Consider the following 26904-nt stretch of genomic DNA (forward strand, 5'->3'; position numbering starts at 1 on the left):
CAGCAAAAGTGTTTAACATTCAGAACGTTGTTACTTTCAGAAAATAATCGTAAAGATCAAGTTTACTGTCGTATCGGAGAGGAAACAATACTGTATTGTCCTAGGAGTGCAGACGATTCTTCAGTGACGTGGCTGGGACCACCTAAGCTTATTCCATATACTGATGGTAAACAAATAAACAATGCTCTAAGGAAAAGTGATCGATTGGAAATAACGGGAAATCATTCAGAGGGAGAATTTAATTTACAAATTGTTAATATTACAATTGAAGACGAAGGGCTATACAGGTGTAGTGTTATTGTGAATGGATCTCCTCGTGAATATGATACAGAATTAAAAATAGAAAGTAAGATATAGTATAAATGTTTAGCCTGCTTTGTTTCTATCAACCTCTGACAAATGTGCTATAACGCAAGGGAAATGACCTAGTTTGTAAATTTACAGAATCCACAAGTTTATCATTTCTGTTGCGTAACTTAATATCGGCAAAAATTAGAATTGAGTCAGTGAAAAACATTATTTTAGGTATGTTAGAATACTCATGTAAAGTCATATTATATCGTTTTAAAATCTTTTTTTTACAACAGTGTGAACATTTAAAAAAAAGACCATAATTGATTGACAGCAAGAAAAAGCATGCATTTTCATTATTATTTTTTTTTTTTATAAAATCCTTTTTTTTTTCAGGGTTGCCAACAGATCTGACTATAACCAATATGACAAACACACATCAAATATTTAGTATTGAACACACTGAGTTAATTTTAACTTGTTCAGTCAGAAGGGGAAATCCTGTTGAAATTTTACAATGGACGCGGAACGGCATCCACATTCAGAACCAAAATTTGTCTCTATCAATCTCAAAAGATAACATTTCTGAAATAGTAATCTTCCAGTATTCATTTGTACCCTCCAGGGAGGACCAGAAAGATAACTTCACATGCTCCGCAGAAAGTTCAATTACAGAAGAACCACTCTCGAAGACAGTGTACCTCAATGTTTACTGTATGTAAATGTATAAATAGATGTGTCGTATCATAGGAAAACAAAATGCAACCTTATATATTCATTTTTAATCAAGGATATGAAGTCATGAAATTTTTTTTTAACAGTTCAATACCTATCACATTTAGTAAGAATGCTTACTGATTATTGATCATTATTATCAAAGGAAAATAGAAATAGGTTATAGATAATGCATATTTAAAGGTCTTTCTTATGGTATAGCACCCCGAGGTGTGTTATACGACAAGAAAAACCTTAACATATGCTTAATCTGACTTATATACCGTAAAGAAATATTATTTTCTGCAAAGATTTGCAAGATTTCCATCATATTTTACCGACCACACTAAAGTGGGATATTTTTTTCTGATCCGTACTGGTTTTAATACGCCCTACGGCTCATTTGAAACGTGAAATAAAACTCACATATTAATATAGATATAAGCTTTATCATTCATTATCCAGTTACAAAAGAAATATCACTAAATGCATGAAGCAAGACACAAATGAATTGTTACGATGTATGAAAAATACAAGTCACTTTGTAAGTAATTTATTTTCAACTTATTTTAAGAAAGGGGGATGCTATGCTTTTTCTATTTTTCGTGACATTTTCATTGCGGAAAAGCAGATTATTTTTCAACAGATATTAACGAGCTGTTCAGAATTATTGTTTTCACTTTTGAATGACATTTTTTTAAACAGAGAACTTAGTCAGAATTAAATATCATACCCCCCCCCCCCCCATAACCCTATCATAAAGCACGTGGCTGTTATTCTATAGAAATTAAAATATTTCGTCATTTGATCATTTGATAGAGTAAATGTATAGGTACTTATAGATGTAATATATTCAGAAGTGACACGAATAGAGCACGAAATACTGATACATGTACATATAACACGAAAAACGAATATCCATAGGTCAATGTATGATCTCCAATACAGTGTGACTCAATACGATTTTCAAAATCCAACACATGAATTTGTTAAATCTGGTTTGTTTTATTAGTGTTATGAAGGGTTTTTTTTTTGTAATTCAGTTAAAAACAGATGACAGGGTTGTTTATGTCTTTTTCCATAGCACGCGATACTATCAAACGAATTAAATCTTTAAGTAAATTAAAGTTTGCATTTTAATCAAGGAAAACAATGACCTTACTGGTCATTATTTTCTGCCTTGAAGCAAATTTCATTGAAACTTGGTATCGTCCGGGTTGATTCTTCAAAAGAAAGACCTGACGTTCTAAAAGAAAATAACTTCACATAGGTATATGAAAAGTAAGATAAAATAGATGTTAAGATTGCTTTGCTTCTTTATACATGTTAAACCTCTGACAAACGTATCCATATTGAAAAAGAAAATGATGTGTTCTACTTTGATAAGTCAAGTCAATCACATTAATGCATGTTATACAATGAACTTGGCAGGGGAAAGGTGTAAACGTACCATTTTCACGTGGTATAATAGTTATTATATTACTTACTGCGCAATTCTCGCGAAACAAATCAGGATGTTTATCGGGTCATTCCTTGGTATATCAGAGTTGTAAATAACGAACCTTTCTTGTAGCAGTTATGTAAAAGTTTGTTAAAATAGTTAACTTATTATAAACCATTTTGTTAAATCGACTTTTCACTTTCACATGTTTCAGTTAAAACGCATTTTTGTATTCAGTTTTTAACACGATGTCGACGAAAGTACAAATTCGTCAAGCATTTATTTTACCTTTTCATCATTTCTAATTGATATTAGTATTCTTTCTTTTTTTGGCAGATACGCCTGCTGTTATAGCTGAAGTGTATCCTTCTAATGAGGTGAGAGAAGGTTCGGATATCTCATTGCAATGTAAGGCAGATGCAAATCCTGAAGTTAAGAGATACACATGGCAAAAGCATGAACGAATGCTTGCGAATGTTTCTGTTTACAATATTACAAAGATAGATCGATCACAAGCTGGGGAATACACATGTTCTGGATATAATGAAATTGGTGACAGTTCATTCAATGTCAACATCTCAGTACTTTGTAAGTATAATAACCTTACTTATCTTACAATCGCTTATATTTTAATAATAAAAATCGTGGTTACCCTTCTATCTATAAGTGTCATGCCAAAAAATGACTCACATGTCCCCGTCTTTTCACCAACAATACGGTAAGGTCCACGTTTAATGGTCGCATTTTCATTTGATTTTGAAAAAACAAACAGTATTATATATTTACTCACATAATACAAACTGGGATGCGGTATTCCGTACGTAGGTGAAAGTGGACGATATTTATCTAAACGCACGCGAGAACACCTTTATCGTTTTGAAAGACCCCATAAATTCCAAAGTATCATTTGTCAACACATTAAGAAGCACAATCATCCTGTTAATATTTAATAGTTCAATTTTTAGAAGTTATTAATAAGCAGCCTGTGGAATCTTTTTCAAAGTTTGAAACGATCATGGAAAATATTTGAATTAAATTGGATTAGAAAATTACGGAAAGTCTATCCTCTCGGTCCTAATGATAATATCATGGGGATTGGTAGTATATCAAGAACTGATTATGTTAATATTTTGGATATAGTTTCTAAAACAGTTCGTAAAAACCGTTCTCATGGCCGTAGAATAAGTCGTAATCAAAGAAAATTTCGTACCAACAATACACATATTTCGGACCAAATTCCTATTTCAAATCGTCCAAATTATTATGGCATATTGTTATTCTGAACTGTTTCCCAAAATTGATCGCCCTGAAGATCACAGAAAAAAAATTTTTTTTTATTAAAATTCAATATGTCAATAAAGGTTTTGATTTTGTAAAACAATTCACACACCTCATTATATTGGCATTTAAAAAGTCAGAATGCGAATATATATGTTCAAACTCTTTTATGTCATTTTTAGTAATAACAAACAAAAGAACTTTGTCAATTGGACTTGCTTTGATACTATAACTACGCTTGAATATTTACAAGATAACATTTTTGTTTACTATGGATATTCCGTATATCGTCAAGATATCGGAATTCCCATGGGGACTAACTGTGCACCACTTATTGCGGACCTGTTTCTGTATTGTTATGAGTTACAGTTTATGACTAGAATCAGCACAGACCCATCGAAACAACATCTGATTACAAAATTTAAAACACTTTTAGATATTTGGATGATATATTGGCTCTTAAAATCGACGACTTCAGTATTACACTAAAGAGATTTATCATGCCGAATTGACTTTAAATAAAGCTAATGACAACAATTAACACTGCCCTTTCCTGGAGCTTGATATGATATCTATATCTTCAACAGGAAGCTTAATACCAAAATTCACGATAAAAGAAATTATTTTTCATTTCCTATTGTTAATTATCCATTTTAGAAGGTAACATTCTCTTGTCACCATCTTATGGTGTTTATGTATCTCAAATTGTTCGATTCGCTCGTGTATGTAACAACGTTTTTGATTTTAACGAAAGAAATCTCTGTACTACTTAAAGATTATTACACCAGGTTTTTCGATATCACAAACTAGTCAAAACATTTACTAAATTTTATCATCGATACATGGACATCATTCGTAAGTATAAATCAACACGCAGACATCATATACGTTCAGGTATTTCACATCAAATCTTTTATGGGTAATATCCTTTTACAAAGCACAAAAATGTCGGTATTCACTTCAAAATCAAACCAAACCTTTAAAAGACTTATAAAAAGGGATAAAGTTACAATACTTTTGTCAGGTCATTAAGAACGGCATATTTTGGTATTAATATTGATTCACTCATAGGGTCTTTGCATCGGAAATAAACACATTAATTCTCGAACCAGTTGATGGCATGATACGGGTTATTTTCTACTGATATGTTTTTTAATGGTATAATACTTAACCCCTAACGGGAGGGATTGTAATTGATTTTCATATGATGAAGACATAACCTTTCAATCAGTTTAATTGAGGTCTGGAGCTCGCGTGTCAGTAACTGCTAGTATTTGCTGTGTTTCTTTATTCTACATTGACTAGAGGTATAGGAGGAGAGTTGAATTCTCACAAAACTTGTTTAACCCCGCCACATTTTCCCAAGTGAGGCCTTTGTTAGTCTTGTATTTTTTTAATTTTAGTTCAGTTATTTGTTTTTTAGTTAAGTTGACGTCATTTTCACTGAACTATAGTGGCTTACAAGATTTTGTGAGATATACGGAATTTATCTTAAAACGATCGTATTGACTTTTGATGTCAAAAAAATGGCAGATCGGACATATTTAATGGCTACTTTAGTTTGGGATTAATTGTAATTAATATATTCCAATGAGACTGAAAAATGCTTTTCTTTGTTAAGATAAAAAATAAATTTAACTGGTGTAGCAGTGCGTAAAATGCATTTCGGCATTTCTCTTCGAAAAATGACTTGTTTAATGAAATAAAATGCAATTTGTCTCTTTTTTCTCCGCAATAGTCTTTAAAAAATAATTGATCTATTGTGTATTCGGAAATTTTGTGAAAATAGAAAAAGTTGCAATTCTTACCTTTCATACTTTTACATTCATTGATAAAATATTATATGGACTCGTCCAGGGTTCCAGCTTGAAGGTAATTTAAGTTACTGTACACATTCGTGCAACTTCTGATGTAAAAATAGTCATGTCTGAAAAGCATAAACCGTTTGAAGGTAAACTTTTAATAACTTAATCCAATCAAATTGTGTAAGGTTCAATAACAATGACCTGTCCACATCATAACAAGTAATAGAGGTAAACTGGGTAGGGAGAAGATGTCAGATATCTTAAATTTATTATTTTACAATAACGAATAAAAAATTGTCAACCAAACGTTTTGCAATAATTTCATAAACATGTCTTCTGTTTTTGTATAGTTTTTTTATCTTTCAGTTGCGTATTTAAGGCAAATGAAAGTTTGGGCTTCTAAAGTCTACATAATTATTGACTTAATACAGAAATTTCGCCCATTTAAAACATCAAATGTTTCACAAATAAAACGTGACTACAAAGTAAACAATTTCTTGAAACACTGCAAACAATTTCATTATGATTGGTATGGGGATATTGTTATAAAGTGTGTTGAAATGAACAGTGGTATAGCAAACATCGAATTCCCTCACAAAATGTTAGTTTAAACATATTTATTTGTTTAAACTAACATTTCACACTATAGTATACATTTTTATTTAGGGGCCAACTGAGGCGGGTGTGGTGTTTTATCGCTGCGTTTGGGGCCTTTGGTTTTTGGTCGAACCAGTTGATGGCATGATACGGGTTATTTTTTACTCATATGTTTTATAATGGTATGATACTTAACCCCTAACGGGAGGGATTGTGCTTGATTTGCATATGATGAAGACATAACCTTTCAATCAGTTTAATTGAGGTCTGGAGCTCGCGTGTCAGTAACTGCTAGTAGTGCGTTTGGGGCCTTTGGTTGTTACAATGTACCTGCTCATTGGTTGGGTTGTTATCTGGTTGACATATTCCCCATTTCCATTCTCAATTTTACATATTGTTCCTATGTTCCTGATGAAACACAATACTTCGACTGAAAAAACACTTTACACTTATTCAAGTATAATAGGAATTACAGTTCCTGCCGGAGTTGCGTCAAAAGACATCAATTCTTTTAAAACATCTCGTTGCCATTTTGTAGATTGTGAAATGACAGGATGAAAGCCATCACCGGTTTGTGTTGTAACCATGTGTTACACGGCGGTTGTCCAATGTGCTGCTGTATCTCCTTATCATTCCGAGTAACCTGAAATCCCCCAGGTTTATGCTGCAGTTTATGTTGTCATTTTGTTAGTGTGTTGTGACCTTGGTTGTTTGTTCGTCTTTCGTTTTTTAGGAATATATTGTCACTATTTCTCTCGACTTTCTCTGTGATATGCTACGATTAGTAATACTCATGTTAAAAGGCTGTAATTGTAAATGTGTGCAGCGGATATAGTGTGTATGTGAATGTATAATTCAATGATTTTTTTCAACTTCAAAGGTGTTATGCTACCTTTCATAACAGTGCAACAGCTCTTTGTTAAGAGAAATTAGTTTCTGATTCTTTTCCTGATAAAAAAAAATAGCAATTCATTTCATATGACGCGAATTTATTTTACCAGAAACAGAAACAAAGTTATTTTGAAAATTCTTACACTGTGGGTGATATGACAAAGAGTCTAACCACTTACAAATTCGAAGGAAGCATGCGTAGTATAGGACAAATTGTATTTGTAAAATTATAAAGAAAATACTTCGATTTGAACAAGAAAAGCACTAATCTTGATTTCTCAAGCAAATGGATTATGTATCTACAATGTATTTAGTAGGTTTGGAGGACATTTACATGACATTCCCATAGTACTGAACTGAGTTCTTTGCTCCCCGACTTGCTCCTACATAAAATCATTTAAGAAGAACATGCATATGAATATATACCTTTCATTTGCCTTATTTATGTCGATTTTATTCTACTGTCTACAAGAAAGCTTTGGCATCTAAGGTTTAATATGGGTTGCCAATTAGAGTTTACTAATATACAATTTTCCAGTCTTGAAAGGTATTAGGCAGTAACACTAAAATTCCATAGATAAAAAATTAACGCAGAGTTTAATTTTCGAAACATTTTGTATTATGCAGTTGTGTATTCATCAATACAGTAAGGGATCTTTATATAAAGAAAATTTCATAATGCAAAACTTTTTAAAACACTTTTAAAACAAGCCAGAGTTACAGATTTATGTGTCGGATCATTAAAGAAAAAGTATAAAATCTTGTTTATTCACACTGGATAGGAAACCGTATTATGACCTTTGAGTGTCCGTATAATCGTGTTACATGTTCATTACAAATTTGTGGCTCTTCGTGCTATTTGGTTATTTTTACTTTCATACATAGTTTTTCCTTTTGATCTATCAAATTACCAAATAATCTCATTTTCTAAAGGTGAATTTTCATCCTGATTCTCAATTTTCATACAATTGAGGGGTTCAGCTAGCTATAAAACCAGGTTTTATCCATCATTTTCTAAATGAGAAAATGCCTGTACCAAGTCAGGAATATGACACTAGTTATCCATTTGTTTGATGTGTTTGAGCTTTTGATTTTGCCATTAAATTAGGGACTTTCCGTTTTTAATTTTACTCGGAGTTCGGTATTTTTGTGATTTTACTTTTTTTTCTATCGCATGACTGTAGGGTAAACAATTGTTCAAAATAATTCGTAAACAAGTCATTACTGTGGATTCATTTATTTTCGTGGGAACCAATTTTTGTTGACTCAGAAAATTTTGTACTTTCGTGGATATCTAATTTTGTGGTTTTGCCAAAGTCTGCATACAACTCAATGAAAACATTTGTTATTTGTAGAAAATTTAAATTCGTGGTTCATCTGTACCCACGAAATCCACGAAAATTGATATTCAACAAAAATAATGAATCCTCAGTATCTGAATTTCTGTGGTAAAAAAATCATGTTCAAGAGAAAAACATATTACTTCCTTTTATAAAGTTAATATACTAAGTAACTTATCAATTTATATAATGATTGTTAGCGTTTATATGAAAATTAATGAGTAGTATTCCACCTTATACATGTTATAATTGTGCCGTTGGGCGTTGTCATATCTGATTGCAATAGAAAAGAATATCCCAATTTGATTTGATCTATAAAAGTGATACAATTTTAAACAAACCTATATAAAAAAATTATACTTTTAGACGTTACATAAGTCAGATACTGCATATTGTCGCATAACACACATTTGGATGATATACGACGAAAGCAACTCTAGAAATGCAGAATATGCCTTATCTATAACAATAACTTTCATATTTGTGTTCGTATTTTGTAGATGCACCAGATATAAATGTGACTCTTGTATTTTCTGAAGAAAAGTTCAAACTTGTATGCTCTCCAAATGGAAATCCAAGTAGGTATCGATTTGATAAATGGCAACACATGTCATTTTTTGGTCAACACATCCGTTACATCAATGGTTCAACTAATGGAGAATTGGTATTTCCATTAAATTTCAGCGATCAAGACAGGGGGATTTATAAATGCAAAGCTGAAAATGGTATTCTAAACGCAGATGGACATTTATATCAACATGGTTCTAATTCTTTTGATTTAGGAGGTAGGTACAGTAATGGTTTCAATTTAGGATAATGTCTATATCTTTGCATGAATATATACCTTACAAAATAAAAGTTAAAATCCAGAAAAATTCTTTACTAAACTAAAATAGTTTCCCTAATTTTGCATTGCGGTATGCATGAAAAAATTGGAACAGGACGCTAAATAACATTATGTGTTTGAAGTGCTTTTCTGGATTTACCTTCATCAAGCACGCTCAGGGCCGAATATTTGAGATATTCCCAATTTTCAGTCTAATTCAAAAATTATTATTTCATCTTTTACAAGTTAATCATGTATATTGGATAGAACTTTTGAAAAATTAAAGATAAACTTATATTTTAGGATTACCAGTGTTTGTTGATAGAAATGAAAATGTACAATATGGGTTATACCAAAAGACTGCAACCCTAACCTTGTTCATTACAAGCATTCCAAAATATGACAGATTATGTTGTTCTACAAATCAATGGAAACTCTGCAAAAAGAATCACCTTCACCTTTTTCAAGAGAAAAGTGCAATTTTTCGAGATAAAGTTTATGGAGCTAATGCACTGGTTGGTGGATACAAAATTCTGTTTGTGACCCCTCCCATAGAAAGTGCAGATTTTACGGATTATACATTTAAAGCTGCAAACTCTTTCGGAGAGGCTCATTTTACTATAACCTTAAGAGATAAAGGTAAATGTATAGACTTTATATGTTATTATATTTAATTTATATTGACGATATAGAGAAAACTATCTATTTTTGAATGAATGGAAACCTGTCGACAAATGTACTGTTTAGAACATACAAAAAAAGTGAAGGTATTTTCCCTCTGAATAGTAAAATTAAACTTTGTATAGAACACTACATGTACGAACAATACAATTGGACATTCTGTGAATTGATATAGCAGAAAATATACTTTGCTTCAATTTTACGCTGCATCAAATAAAAGTGACTACGTTCCCTCAAATAATAATGGCTCATAATCACAAAAATATGTATTCTTTTGTTTTAATATATATTTTTTTTGTATTTAGGTAATTCGTCCAACAAAACTAAATCAAGAGCGTCATCTGGTATGTATATATATTACCTCTGTTTCCGTTTGCGTTTAAGAAAATATCATTTTAATATTTCATTTTCCAAACTTCAATTAAAACTTAAGATATCTTTAGCATTACATAAAAACTTTTCATTTGACACATTCCGCTACTTAATAGAAGTTTAGGCCTGCGAAATAGTATATATATATAAAAAGTAGTCTTTATTTGGCCTCTACGGCCATTGTCGAACAAGTTCAATTTGGTAAGCAAACTGATGTTTTTAACGAAACAAATGTATGTAGGAAAATATTACTCGAACAAACCGGCCTGGAATAAAACAAACAATACTTAAACAATATTTTCCCACTTTTTTTGTTTTATCACATATTATCACAGGATAAGTGTCGCAAATTAAAAAAACTTTTCAATCAAAATGTTTATATCATAATTTGAATTAATAAATCCTCGAAATCGCAATAACTAATCTTTTATAATATTGCATGGTTCATGTGGTTCAACCATTGTAAAACAATTAATATAAATAATTTTTGAAATTACAAAAATTGAGGCAACATCTTGAATGATGCAAAAATCCATGGTAGGTAATGTTCGATGTACATTCAAACGTTTGGTGTCAAATATGTGTATAAGAGCTGCAAAAGATTCCAAAAAGACATTCAAAATTCAAAAATAACAAACGCTTCCATAGCAAAAAAAGGCCAAACACAAGCAACAGCACACACATCACAAAATAGAAAACTAAGTAACGGGAATTCCAACAAAACACGGATTGATCTTAGGTGCTCTGGAAGTGCACGCAGATGCTGTTTCTTATGGGGTACCAAATTCAAATTCGGAGAAAAACAATGAAGAAACAAAGACGGAATTGTGTTATCAGCGATTGGGTCATCATCTGCGTAACAGATATTCCTTAACGATCATGATGACGTCCATAAAATTATCGAAGGTGGAATTCAATATTGCCACTTGGAAACACTGGGATTGATAGTTTCCTCAAAAGCCATCCCTGGGGTATTGTGACAACTAGGAGATATATACTCCATATCAAGGCGCTGCTAGAATTTTGCTACACAGAAATGGCAAATTCACAATTAAGAAGCTGAAATCATCTCTTTTGTGTAAAAGCTTGTTCTCAAGCGATGTTCACTGTCAATTTCTAGATGTAAGTCAAGATATGATGCATACTTAACTGTATTTATTGTATCCTTTATTTCAAATCCAATGTCACAGTTCCGTTCAACATAGTCCTTCAACTATTTAGTGAGACGAAATCATCTATATAGCGGAAAACAAAATTAAAGAATAATGCTAGCTTCGTTCATGATTCCCAAGAAGCTTCAATATGAAGTCAGTCTCATATGAATTAAGGAACAAATTCGCAAGAATATCAGCACAATTGGTTCCCATTGGAATACCGATTGTTTGTTGAAAAACAAAACGTTTTGTGTTTTGTTTAATCTAACCGATAATTCAAGATGAACATTATTCAGTTCTATGAACGTTTGGAATGATCATGTTTTTAATATTGTAATCTTGATTCTGTTTTATTGATTAAGATTGATAAACTATAAAGAAAGAATTGTTGTAAGTAGTTGAATTAGAAGAACAAGAAAGTTGACGATGATTTGTAGTCAGTACTTCGGTACTGATATGATAAATAGCAAGCCTTTCTAAATTTGCCCGTTTATAGATTTTGAAATTATAAAGAAACAAAGGTTTCAATTCCCTCAGATGAAGTTGGACTTACAAAGATTTGGCTTTAATTTTATAGTCAATTTTTATTATATAGCTCTTCAACCGTTTCGGTTTTACACACTTTTGGCTTTCACATATTCGACTTTGAGCGTTCCGGATGAAGGTAAATCCAGAACAGCGCTTCGGACGCATTAAATCTATAACGTTTTGTTTTCATATTTGAAAGTACTAGGTCCATACCTCTGCAGGTGGAATATTAGTCCCCGAGTTATATCATCAGCTTAGTAGTCAGTACTTTGGTACTGACATGATTAATACATCTAACAAACCTTTCTAAATTTGCCACGCACGTTAATAAACTTTAAAATTATGAAGAAACTAAGGAATCAACTCCCGCTGCTTAAGGTAGCCAAAGAAGAATTTGGCTATAATTTTAGGTCATTTTTTATTATATAGGTTTTCAACTGTTTAAGATTATACATTCTTGGCTTTCAAATATTCGACTTTGCGACTAACGAGTTGTTTTCAATTTTCAAGAGTGACGGATATTTTTTTAACAATTTTTGGAAGATGTATATTTACTGTTTTAAATGTTCAGATAAAAATGAGACTTTAATGTATAACTTTTTTTTTACCATTTCAAATATCGAACGAGATGCTCTAGGTCATTTTGTATATTTAATATCGAATAATGAATAATTGACCGGTACTTCAAAATACATCACGTTATATTTCATTTTAGGAAAATCCTACCTGCCGTATGCCTTCTTAATTGGGGGATTTGTTATAGTTTTATCCATAACTCATCTCTGCAGTTGGTACTTCCGAACACATTATCAAAAGACTGTAGTAACGGAAGGAATACCGAATGAGTCATCTGCCAATTACATTACGCAATCTGGCGAACACTACGAAGAGATTAATTTGAGCCAGGAAATAGAAACTCCGCTTGAAAAAGACAATCAAATAAATTTCAGTTGTATAGCTGAATTAACTGCACCGGTAAATGATGATACAACAGTAGAAATTTGCAGTGAAGACTTTCAGTGCCAACAATTTGACACTGTTGTATCTAGAAATCAATATGAAAAACTGAATGAGGTACAAAAAGAAAACCCTGAGCATGCCTATCGCGGAACAAGATCAAGTGAAACCTTTTTGAAAATCTTTTGAATCAATTAACATAACTTTCATCACCAATCAAAGCTTTATAGTAACTTGAAACAACACAATCTAGGGGTTGTGTAAATCAGATTTGCATGATTTGGTTACTAAAACAAGTCTTAAAATCTCCCTAGTGTACATAAAATCAAAGTGTATTTCCTCTTATAATGGTATACAAACGTATGACTTCTCTTCCCTTTACACAAGTATGACAGTTCTATACTTAAAGAAAAATGGAAAGAATTAGACCAATTTTGTTCAATAAAAAGATGTGGTCAATGTTAGGCTTAATCGGCAAAATTACATATCAGACTGGTGTAGAAAACGTATTACAAACGGAATATGATCCTTATTGTTGTACAGTGAATAAACTCATCATAGATACCAGGATTAAAATTTTGTATTTGCGCCAGACGCGCGTTTCGTCTACAAAAGACTCACCAGTGACGCTCGAATCAAAAAAAGTTAAAAAGGCCTAATACAGTTCGAAGTTGAAGAGCATTGAGGACCCAAAATCCCAAAAAGTTTGCCAAATACAGCTAAGGTAATCTATTCCTGAGGTAGAAAACCCTTTGTATTTGATGTTGTTTACTGATCGTTGATTTAGATACAACCCATGAACACTTATCAGTCCTTTGTATACATTTATTGTCAAAGTTAATCAACTTTATAGTATTATATAAGACGTGTATATGTGTCTCGGTATTTGTTTATCCAGCGTTCATGTATTTAGTTAGGAAGTTTTATTTGTAATTCTGATCGGATATTGTTTTGTGTCTTATCTTTTGTAGTAATGATTCTGTTTTTTCTTTTCTATTCGTATGTAAAAGTAAAGATAATTAATGACTTAGTTCATTTGTATGATTTTAGTTTAAAGTAACTATGTACACAGGATTATTTGTTTTACACAGTTTGATTTGGAAGAAAGGCCGACATAGTTAGATAGTGCAGTTAGTTGCACAGTTCTATATTAACATTCTTGTAATTGTTATAAAATACATCAAATAACATAATTAGAAACCTAATTTTGATTTATATCCAATTTATAAAAATTTACCTGTGACGTTGCTTTTTGTGGCGTTGATACATTCGTGTGACAGACATAGTTCTTATTTCTATTATGCTGTTTTTGTGTACTGTCCTTAATTCATTTTAGCAATTCGCTGTAATTCTGTGGTGAATATGTCGAAATGTTTTATTACATTATTTACTTTTGTATTTCTCTGTTTTGAGCGTTCTTGCATTTATTTGTACTGTATTCCCGTCATGTAATGTCATCATTTTAGCGATATTTGTAACATTGCCATAAAGCGTGAGGTTTGGCTAGCAAAAAACCCAGGTTCAACCCACCATTTTTTTCTTAAAATGTCCTGTTTAAGTCAGGATTATGGCAGTTGTTATTTAATTGTTCGTTTCTATGTATGTTGCATTGTAGTTTGCTTTTTGTTGCACTTCAGTGTTCTGCTGTTTCGTTGTTTTCCTCTTATATTTGATGTGTTTCCCTCGGATTATGTTTGTAACCCGGATTTGTTTTCTCTCAATTGGTTTATGACTTTTGAACAGCGGTATACTACTGTTGCCTTTATTTGTAATATTAGATTTTTTAATACTAGCATTGTTTCCATCGGCACAATCATCGATTATTTTCAATAAACACGAGTAAATGTTTATCGCTATACAGTTAAAGAAGCTTAATGCTGTACTTCCTGAATATACTTATATTTTGGTATTGAAAAAAGTTCTTGACACTAAATCTACTGTTAAACTTTTGTCTAGTATTTTTTATTGTTTTTTTTTTGTGATAGGCTTTCAGTAAATGGTAGAACTCTTAGATCGATTCTTTGTCTTTCAAGTGTATTTGTTTGTTTTGCACTACATCAACCTAATGTGCCAAACCCTTTTGAACTGGTTTTGTAGCATGTTCTATTGTTGTGCTGTCTCACCACCGTCCCGGGCAATATGTTTAAGCTTGCCACATTTGGTATATGCATGTCCATTCCCAACAATTATATGACTGACTTGTGAGTCAGTGGTGGTCGTCATTTGATGATTATCATATTAGTTTTTCGTCTTTTTATGTTGTTGTATAAAAATTCTTTTGAACTCGTTTAAAAAGTTTAACATCTTTACAATTTCTGGTCTATTTGTAGCTTCCTATACGACTTTAGTTTTGTTGATTGTTAAAGACTGTACGGTAACGCATAGTAACTTGCATCCACTCATATCGACTATAGTAGATGACTCTTTGGCAATCATGCCACATCTCCTAATTGTAAATTGTGGATTTGACAATAGGTGGTTAAAAAGTTGAAACATACGCATTCGTACAAATGTATAAGCCTGGTAATGTTGAGTTTTTTTTATTTATTGCACATTGGATTTAAATAATAAATTATTAATACATAACAATACTACTAGCATGCTTTTAAATGATTGAAAATATGTGTAGTAGCCATTTCACGGTCATATAGCTCGTCTTTGTTTTACTCTTGAAAATTATTGCCGATACTTGTTGAATAGATACAAACATGCGATTAGATTACAAAAGCATCAATAACAGAAATATAAACATCCGAACTACTTTGATAAACCTACTGTATCTTGATTTTATTTATCTGTAGTGATAATCTTTCTATCTTTTGATCGGCAGATTAATTTAGAATACCACTAGAGTAATCAAAACATCTATATAAATAACACACAGATGAGTAATGAAAGAGTAGATATTTATCCAAATTAAACATTGTCAACTGAGGCGAAGCCGAGGTTGACAATGTTCTTTCAAGGGGTCACAATCTGCTCTAATACCCTCTCAGCTATGTGTTATTCAATTTATTATACTGAATGTTCTATTATTAATGTCTTAGATTTTAAATTGAAAGTATTTAACTATGATACCATGTACATATGTTTTGTATACACAAGTACCCAGTTTAAGTACTGATGATTCATGAATACCCTGATGATATAAACAATAAAATTCTTAAGAGTAAACGTTTGGCTATTGTATTGAACTTTTATTAACCTCAAACCATTTATTAAGTACTTTAAGCCCAGAAATATGTAAAAGACAATTCCATGCATCAACAATCAAATTATTTCAAAAACGATTCGAAAATAATTTCACAAGATAAAATAAAGAATTCATCCACGTTAAATATAATTTACAATTGTAACTGGATTTTTTATTTCATACAGGGACTATAGTTTATACTATTGTAAATTTCTATATTTACTTATCATATCTCCACATAGTTTTTTTTCAAAAACATACTTAAACACTCTCAATCGTCATTTTGTAGCACAAAAACAATACACTTTTACATAAGTTAACATGACAAAATATATAAGAATCATAACAATATGCAATCTACCTTGAAATCAACATTATCCTGTACATTGTACATAAAAAGTAAAAAGAAAGGTTATAATTGATACGTTAGGCGAGTTGCGATGTCTTTCGTCTTACAGATATTTGCTTAAATTAGAACTGTAATGTTTAAGTAAAGCATTAAATTACAAATGTAATATTAAGAGTTGTGCAAAACATATCTTTTTGTTCTACCATAAGACAAATCTAACTCTAACTCCACGACTGAAAGTATTACTGATTTTCAACAATAAATACATGTATGAATTGGTTATTCATAACGAGCTAATAGCGATTAGATTTCACTTGAAGAATTTCATTTTGTTATTTATCCTTGCATTCATTATGTTACCCCTTCTTTATCATTTTGTAATGCCATTTCTTCGTTTGCCTTCTGGTATTGTTGAAGAGAATGTTCTGATCCTTGCAACTTCTTTTTCAGGTAAAACTTATATCTGTAAAATAAACAAATTAATGTAAACGGTGTACCTTGTTTTATACCGAATACATATACAATTTCTAGCTGATTACGCGGTATCGTTTTTGCTCATTGTTGCAGACCGAATGGTGACATATTGTTATTAACTGCTATGTAATTTAGTCTCTTTATATTTGTGTGTAGTATGGATGATTTTATTTCACTATGGGTTTGAAAAATATAATTTTTCTCATATTCCATCATCAAAACCATATTAGAGTCGTCCGGACTTTCGCCATTAGTTAGTACTTATTTAAATATTGTAACTTTAATATATATATTTAATTCATTTTCAAGGACGGCGATAACTTTGTTGGTGATGTTTTATTACAATAAATCATTTTATTAAGGCATCTATAGCTAGAATCGGGATGAATGTGTATATAAAGTAATGTTTAATTTCTACCCGGCAGTTGCTCATATATACGATACAAATGAATGTGACTCATATTTGAAAATGATTTAATTTCATCATGCATATATATTTTGTGATCTTGTTATTATTAATACTTTAAAAAAGAGATGAAAAAGATACCAAAGAGACATTTAAACTCACTAGGCGAAAAAGAAACTAAACACTAAACAAAACGATAACAGATCCATGTTATTTTTTTACGTACGCATCAATGTACCATTGAATTGTCGGACCTAGACAAGAAAGGAACACATTATAGTTTATATAACGAAAACAAAGTGAACTGAACCAGCTTGCACTTACTGGAGGCTTGTAATATCAACTTATTTGGAAAGTTTAATTGTGGAATAACATGGTTTGTATTTATTTGAAATTGTGTTTTGAACTAGCCTTTAGTTATCTGAGTTTTCTTAGATCGATACTTTGTCTTAATTACTGTTCTGATGGGTTAAACCCTTTAGGCTGTGTTGACACAGCCGTAACGAGGGCGTAGAGTGGGGGTGATTGCGCATTCACAGACGGGTTTTATTCAGTCACAATCGTCACTTACCTTTCGGGGTTTCACGTTTGATTTATTAAACTTTTTGTCATTAATTGGCCTTTTATTACTATCTTTACATTATTGGTATTCTATACGGTTTCTTATAATTGTATATATCTATATATAAATCTGGAAACGCGGCATAACTGCTAATCAGACAACTGTCATCCAGATTCCACATGAAGTGGACATTAAAAATATTGGACGCGGCATTCAGAAATTAATCTATACCGTATAGTCGGCTGTTTACGACCTCGATTAGAAAATGGGACCATCGAGAAACCAAATGATACATAACAAAACAATAACCAGCACAAAATATTACAGGCAGCAAACAAAAAACCTGAAAGTGTATTCAATATATAAATCTTCGTGTATTCTTTAATTATTAAATAAATACGAATACGTTATTCAAAGAAAGTACTTACACCCATGCTTTTAATTTCTTTTTGTCTTTCATAGAGAAAACATATATTAAACACAGCATCGGAATCGACATCAAAACGCAAACTGAGGTAATTCCAGCAATCCGTTTTATATCGAGGTTGGTTCTACCTAAAATATATCAATAAAGAAGTTATTCGGTGTCGCCAAACAATTGAAATATACAAAAATGTCTTTAAGTAACGCTTTACGAGTTCCAAATGGTGAAGTTGAAATCATCCCTTCGTTAATTTTACGGACACTATCACGAGTTGGTTTGATATGGAATATCTGTTTCACAGATGATAACGGACATGTTCCTTATGTCGAAACTACAATCCCGTTCCCTTTTCACGAATGTGACCTACCGAACTAGAATATTTACCGGGTATGTAATAACATGAGCAGCACGACGGGTGCCACATGTTGAGCAGGATCTGTTTACCCTTCCGTAGCACCTGATATCACCCCAGTTTTTGGTTGGGTTCGTGTAGCTTCGTCTTTAGTTTTCTATGTTGTGTTTTATGTACTATTATTTGTCTGTTTGTCTTTTTTATTTTAGCCATTGCTTGTCAGTTTATTTTCGATCTATGAGTTTGAAAGGCCCTCTGGTATTTTTCGGCCCTCTTTTTAAAAGTAAAATTACAGAAATACTGTACTCCGAGAAATATTCTAAAAGGAAAGTCCCTAATCAAACGGCAAAATCGAAAGCTCTATGAATAACAAATGTCCTATTCCTACATTGTTACAGGCATTTTCTTATATAGAAAATATTGGATTAAACATGGTTTTAAAGCTAACTAAACCTCTCACTTGTATGACAGTCGCATCAAATCCAAGATATTGACAACGATGTGTGAACAAAACGAACAAACATAATAGGTAAAAATGTAAAAAATAGAGGTACAGCAGTCAACATTGTGTTATAATCTTAATCACTATAAAAACAAACTAATATGTAACAAAGAAGCACAGAAAGGCATATAGACAAAGCATATTAGCATAAATTAAAGACAGGAATACACATTAAAAGATACATATTTTCTTATTAATAAATATTTCCATCCAGTACTTCTTTAATTTAATTTCATACTTGTAGTTTAAGTTTAAAGAATATCATTTAACACTAAGAAATTAACCAATGCTTACTAATGACATAATTAAAACATATTCCTATATCTGTTTCTCATTTAACACTTGCCGGGTTCAAGACCATATACCACGTGTCTGTTTGTCACAGTGTGTGTTATTTAAATATACATAAATAACATAATGACAGAAACCTACCGTTTGAAACGCAGAATAACGTTTCATTAACAACAACAAATCTTTTACTTCCAATTTCACAAACAACAATCAATTTTCCCGTTTCAACATCGCCTCTATGTGTATAGATCAGCATTATTTCACTAGTAAAGAATAATCCCTGCTGCTCTGTTTTAACATGCAGGGAGGATAAAGTTATGTCCATTAACTGAAAGAAAGTTTTTAATTTTTACTGTTTTACTCTATCTATCTGTCTATCGACGAATCTATCTATCGATCAATCTATCTATCTATTTATCGATCTGTCTATCTATCTATATAGCTATTTATCTCTATCTATTTATTTATTTATCTATCTATCATATATATATTTATCTATCAATAGCTTAAGACACGCATAAAAATTGTACTTTGCAAATGAATTTTCGTACGTGTTTGTTGATAGCATCCTAATAATGTGCTACAAAACATAAGGGACCACTTGCGATAAAAACCTTTTAAATTAAGATTTTCTCCATTTGCATGGTTTGTTTTCTAAGGTAATTCTTAATTATATTCACTAAGGATAGTTGAAGTTTTAATCCTGAAATGATATTTTTAATGTATATCATTGTTAAAAAAAATATTTCATTTACTCACATTAAATGTAGATTTACAATCTGGTTGAGGAAAAACGTTTTCTAAGGTAACATTTCCTCTGCAAGTACATTTTTTGTCATTCTCAACTGTTGCATTCAGAAGTCTTATAGGATGATCTGGATAATGAACGCAAATGATTACATATTTGTTTTCTTTTTATATTATTAAAAATAACAATAGTAATATATTGCAGCCACAATAAGTATCAAAATGTTCACCCCCCTCCCAAAAAAAAATAAACAATACCCGTCACTATGCAAAACTCTGCGTTGTAGACTTTTAATAGCGAAACGTCCTACATGAGGTATCAGATACATACCGTCATCAGAAATATTTACTTTTTGTGGGGTTTTTTTCATACTAAAGTCATATGAAACTTAAACAATAAGAAACAATTGAGTATGTCTTATATACTTGAAAGGCTTTACAACTAGTGTACGTGAACGTTCTTGTCAAAGAAAATCCTTTCTCAGGATTACATTACAAAAATCCTAATTAATGGCCTGCTATTGATTTTTTGTCTTCAAGTTCTCTAATTCGCCGACATTTCTCCATAACTATAAAACCTCTAGTTAGAATGTCGGTCATTACACAGCGTAGGTGTAAGCACGAAACCGTTACGAAAGACTGCACTTAAACATGCACTGAAAGGTAAATAGTAATAACTCTTTAAGAACAAATTAAATGTACCAACTTATTTAAACAACTGATATGGAAAACAAATGTAATGTATTACGAAAAACTCGTTTGTTATGAATTTAAAGTCACAATAATTAATGCTGAAACTAGAAAAGTATTGTGTACGGGGAAATAGCAGGGGAAAGGGAAGTTAAACATTTATTTTCATAAAAGTGTAAAACATCAAAGAATTAAAATAATATATAAAAATCAACGAATACATAAATGTGAACTCAGTCATAAAATGTATGTGATTTTGGTGAATTTGGTATACTCACTCTCAAATTTGATTTTAGACAGGTTGAGAAACTTTCTGTCGATCGAAAACCCATATGCACATTCGTAAATTGTATTTACGTCATATAGACTAAAATTGTGTATTCGTAACGTTGACACACCATTTTTCTCATCCATATGCTCACTATATTTATTTGGATATCTTGATACACCGTTCAATGTTATTCCATGAATTTTTCTTCCAATCGACCATCTTCTGTTCATATTTGCCCTACTTGCATAGTTAGGAATGAAACATGCTAATTGAACATCTTCTCCAAAAACAGCTGGTACTGTTTCCAATTTCCATGATAGTATTCCATCTAAATATATGCATTTGGTTAATGATATTGACATTTTAGACGAAGGAAGTTATCGTGAATGTAATCAGAATTTAACACTTACTCAGCTGTTTTTTTATAACAAATACCATGCAACCGAACTGTATCATTTCTAACCCGGTTAGGGGCCTCGGTGGCCGAGTGGTCTAAGTAGTTACTACTGTAATCACTAGCCAGTCAACACAGAGGTTGTGAGTTCTAACTCCGCTTGTGCGGGTGCACTCGACTCCAATCTTAATTCACTAGGTTTGTCAGTTTTCCTATCGAAGGTCGGTGGTTTTCTCCGGGAACTCCGGCTTCCTCTACCAATAAAAACTGGCCGCCACAAAATAGCCCAAAAGCGGTGCTTAAAAGTGGTGTTAAAACACCAAAAATCAAATCAATCAATCTAACCCGGTTAATAAGATCATTATACATAATTATGTATTATCGAAAAGCGTTTCATTAATCAATATATGTTCTCTTATTTTAAAACTCAGAAGTTCTGTAATACGTTTAGGACTATATAGACAAGTGTAGTGGTTCAAGTATATATTTTACCTATTATATGTGTAACACAATTTATAAGATCTTTTGTAAACAGTGATTTATAGGTGTCAGACCACCAACTCAAAATCTTTACATATTCAACCAAATTTTGCAAATTTCACAGCTTTTTAGATATTTTACCTTGAGTTCAAGAATAGTTTCATATCTGCAAACTTGTTGGTTAGTTTAAGTAAACAATGATATAAAAAGGACTACTTTTTAGGGAAGGTTTAATTCTATATACGTTGTAAAATAGACTCGATGAATTAGTGGTCTGATACCTATATGAAGCTATACCATATTTAAGTATGAGTAAGCATATAGGGATTTAAGATAAACCAGTTACCGTTGTATTTACGTTAACGATGACCAATATTGTATCAATGGCATCAAGAATACCCGGTATAATTCATTCATAATAACTTTTTCAATAAAGACATCAATAAACTTTTTGTCATAATTAAAATTAATAAAGCTATTAATAGTGGGCGATATAGTCTCATCTATACAGCTTTAGTATAAAGAATTTTCCGACTATTTAATGAATTTTTATTATGAAGTTTCTTACGAGCTTTATAATTAAACTGTGTGATCAAGTTTATTTAATTTATTCCTTGTTAAACAGAATGCGTAATCAAACCTTCCCTATAAACAAATTCTCTCCTTGTTAGTATGCATACATTTGAAGATACTTATTTTTATGAGTCATGAAATATTATATGCTGTTATTTAAATGTGAAAAAAACCATACCGTATAATAAGCTATAAATGGCCCCGACATGAAAATGTGAAACAATTCTAACGAGAAAACTAACGGCATAACTAATAAAATAACAATTTACGAATAACAAATATGAAAGACATGAATAAACAAACAATACCCTATTTAAACAATTCACAAGATAACTGTCATTTGCTTACCTGATTTGCTTATCACTGGATAATACACCAAGGCATACAATAATAATAGCATACTGATTGTCATTTTGCGTAAATTATCTGCATAAACAGAAAACAATAAATCATTATTCTTATCTAACTCATTTAACTGTTTATAATGGAGGGATACACGAATATTCAAAGGCGTACAAAATATAGAATGAACACATTATTGAATTCAATTGATTGTATCCTTAAGGTTTCAAAAATTGATGCATCAAAAACATCTATACACCAAGATATGGTATGATTTCAAATGAGATAACTTTCAACCGGAGACACTTGTTGCAGTTGTGAAATCTATATATAATAAACTGTTACAATAATTCGAAACACCAAGGTGTTTTTTTATATAATGCTTAAAATTGAATGGCTTAGTCAGATTTGGCACATCTTCTTAAAGGATAGGGTTTATAATACTTTGTTTAACATTGATCGCTGATAATGAGTGTTGATGAGACAAAATGTGCATCGGTTATAACAAATGCCAGGTATTGCATAATTGATGAGTTTGTGCAACGATTGAGTCATTGTAATTGCTGTCAGAAGTTTTCTCAATGAAGGGATTGCCGTCGCAGGAATCAGTGGTCTTAACGTGAAAAATGAAGATTCCTTATTTTGTTAATAGCTGTGTATCGTGCAAATATGTTGTATTTTGATAACAAGCACACTACATTCATTCATAATTGACAAGAAATTTAGATAATTTGGATATATATGATCAAAGTTTATTATGACGTTGATTCTATTTTTGATGTTTTGTTATTAAACATTGGCGATTCTCAATATGTTTTAACGGTTCGAATAACAACAGAATACTCAATATTACCAACATTTGGGTACCAACAAGAAAAACAACAAAATGGCGAACTCCGAGGAAAATTCAAAACAGAGACTTCCCTTATCAAATGGAAAAATAAAAAGCTCAAGCACATCAAACGAATGGTTAACAACTGTCATATTCCTTACTTTTAAAAGCATGTACAATGATTGTAGAAAAACAAGAAATAAATGTTATTATGCACCAAGTTTTCAATGGAACGACTATAAAAACAACTTTTGTTACAGTCTCATAAAGATAAATGTTAACTTCAGTGATTATTGTCTTTTTCTGACACCATTGACACAGTTTATTAACTCAATTTATAGACACAAATTATATATCAAGAAGAAATATAAATCACTGAGTAGAATTTGAATAATTCTGACGGATAAACATACAACAAAAACAAGAAGAGTAACTACTACGCTTATACACATATTCTACAAAAAAATATATTTAATCAAGGTATAAGATATAAACAATCTACAACAATAAATTGTCTGCTGTTTACAAAAATATTGAACTTTGAGCTAACTTTTTGTGAAAACTTTCAATTTGACTTTGAACATAGTGAAGTTTCAGTTACACACGTAAGCATTTAATGATCGAAGACGGGCTCTTCTAAATTCTTATTTTAATCATTCATAATTTACGTCAAAAACATGGGTATGATAAAAATTGTCCCTTTAAATTACATATATGATGAATCATTGCGTATCACATGACCTTAGTAAATGTCATGTCTATCCAATGTTAGTTAACAATGACAAGTATTTTCATTTTTCGAAAATAAACATGAGATTATTTAACATTAATATGCAACTGCAAATTCTAGTATATTTTCAAAATATTTTAGGACAAAAACCAAACCAAGCATACATATGATAATGTATACTTATTGACTGGGTATGAGTGAAATAGTAAGTTTATTGTCCCCCGAGGTGCAACTGTTGTATCCGAGGGGACAATAAAATTACTTTTTCACGAATTATTATATCGAAAAAGACAACAGATAATAAATGGCGTAGATAAATCAACTATCGTAATATAAAAAACAGAAACCCAACCATAACGTTTACTTCATAAGTATTCTGCAATGATAAGGCTACGTCTTGCACTGACGTCAACCCTAGATACAATAGGTAAAATGCGACGTCTTTTCTCTCGCGGTATTTTCAAAATCACCAATCCCGTAGCTGCATTAGAAATTGCGCGAAATATAATGACGCTTGCGGTCAAATAGTTTCATCGAGGTCCCATAGTTGGAAACTATTGACTGGTCCAATAGTTCAACGCATGCATTTTGAAAAAAATAGTCAAAATATTGTGTACTTATTTTATATAGAAAATGATAAGTTAGGTATAATAAATTCATCTATTGATTTTTTGAACTCGGCGGCTGTAGCAAATAAAAATAAGAAGACGCGGGTAGATGGAAACAACTTTTTATTCAAGCATTATTAAGATATATTCATATTACAGTTATGCTTATTCTGCTTAACCCAATATTTTCCACACTTGCTAGAAAAATATGATACTATGGGATTTTTCTTTTACTTGTAAATTATTACCGTACATGCGGTAGGCACTCATAACAACGACAAAAGTCGACAAAATTCAGTAATTTATACAGTTTGGTACACCTTTTTCAGAAGAACGTTTTCCTTTTTTGATTGTGTACAAAGCCGAAACTTGTTACTGCTCCGATTTGTTTTGGTAAACCAATGTTTTGAGTAAACTGGAATCACGTTTGATTCTTTTTTTTACGTTGTACTATGGTACTATATGAAGTTATTCTCTAAGCATCATTATAAGTGATTCGAGATCTATTACGTAAATACGAAAAGCTAGAAAGTAAAGCGTAGAAGTAAATACGAAAAGCTAGAAAGTAAAGCGTAGAAGTAAATACGAAAAGCTAGAAAGTAAAGCGTAGCAGGTAAATTGTTTACCGATTGGATATTAAAAAAATTTTGTAAATAAATTACATACACGGCTCACTAAATATATACATTCATTTGTCATTGATCACAAGGATTTTGAAAAATTTACCTGATACAAACACTCAAAAAATGTTAGTGAACAATATTGATTATTATTTTGTTTTAACTGTTTGAAAATTTAACTGAACGTTTGTTGTTAAAATTCCTAATATTAATCAAGGATAGACGAACTACAAAAACTATAAGAGCAATAACTAGGCTTAGACAAATATGCTACAAAAGCTTTTGAACTTGAGTATGAAATATAAACAACATATTTCTTTCGAAAAAATTGTATTTTGTTTACCATGTTTACTAAATTTGTGAACTTTGAGCTTAACATTTGTGAAAATTTTCAATTGGACTTTGATCATAGTGAATTTTAGTAACACGCATGATCACTTAATGATCGAAGACGAGGTCTTCTGTATTATTGTTTCATTCATTCATAGCTTTCGTCAAAAACTTGGATATAATCCAAATTTGTCCCTATAAACTTGAATGAATAATCACGTGACCGTTTGTTTATTCTATTTTTAAATCAATGTTTGTAAACAATGTTGAACATGTCGAATTGATTCTTTTTAAATTACATATCGTTTTAATATTAAAGTAGAAACATTTTTAAAGCCAATTGAATATATGTTAGTAAACATTTGCGATTCGTTAAAGCTGTGAAAACAGTATATGTAATTTCTACATGCACTTGGGTACAACAAAATTAGAAGTAGTATTTCAATCATTTCAGAAAAAAATCAAAATAATCAAATGCATCAAAGGAACTACCTTAAGAAAGACATTTTTGCGGCTATTTGAGGGGTATTAAATGTACATATATCAATCTGGAGACAAAATATTAAACATTATAGAGGAAATATAAGTTGACGAAAGAATAGTTATCAAGAAAAGATAATATCCAAACACTATGAGAGTAAGTACTACGCTTAGACATATACTTAAAACATATCAAATTAAGGTATAAAATATAAAAAAACCTACCACTTTCATCTAAAGTGTTGTTTACTAACAAATACATAAAATTGGACTTTGAGCTTAAAATTTGTGAAAATTTTCAGTAACATTGACAATCTTATGTTTACACTCGTGATCACTTCATGACCAAAGACGTTTTCTTTGTGTATTGTTTATTTAT

At 31.1% G+C, this 26904-nt stretch overlaps 2 protein-coding genes across 2 annotated transcripts; one reads left to right on the forward strand and one right to left on the reverse strand.

Moving 5' to 3' along the window:
• The first annotated feature begins 2573 nt into the window (after window positions 1-2573).
• LOC127717828 (uncharacterized) lies at window positions 2574-14080 on the forward strand. Its single transcript, XM_052223687.1, has 5 exons — window positions 2574-3034; window positions 8858-9142; window positions 9487-9822; window positions 10170-10208; window positions 12634-14080. Exons 1-5 carry the CDS (start codon window positions 2911-2913, stop codon window positions 13062-13064), a joined length of 1215 nt encoding a protein of 404 aa, XP_052079647.1. The 5' UTR covers window positions 2574-2910; the 3' UTR covers window positions 13065-14080.
• Window positions 14081-15652: 1572 nt separating this feature from the next.
• LOC127717831 (uncharacterized) lies at window positions 15653-26799 on the reverse strand. The gene is made up of 7 exons (XM_052223693.1): window positions 26751-26799; window positions 22932-23009; window positions 21144-21464; window positions 20188-20303; window positions 19566-19756; window positions 18288-18410; window positions 15653-16880 (listed from the first exon to the last, which is right to left on the reverse strand). The coding sequence occupies exons 1-7, from the start codon at window positions 26785-26787 to the stop codon at window positions 16769-16771; spliced, it is 978 nt and encodes a 325-aa protein (XP_052079653.1). The 5' UTR covers window positions 26788-26799; the 3' UTR covers window positions 15653-16768.
• Window positions 26800-26904: the final 105 nt, after the last annotated feature.

The sequence above is a fragment of the Mytilus californianus genome, unplaced genomic scaffold (assembly GCF_021869535.1).
Source record: "Mytilus californianus isolate M0D057914Y unplaced genomic scaffold, xbMytCali1.0.p SCAF_10, whole genome shotgun sequence".
Lineage (NCBI taxonomy): Eukaryota > Metazoa > Mollusca > Bivalvia > Mytilida > Mytilidae > Mytilus > Mytilus californianus.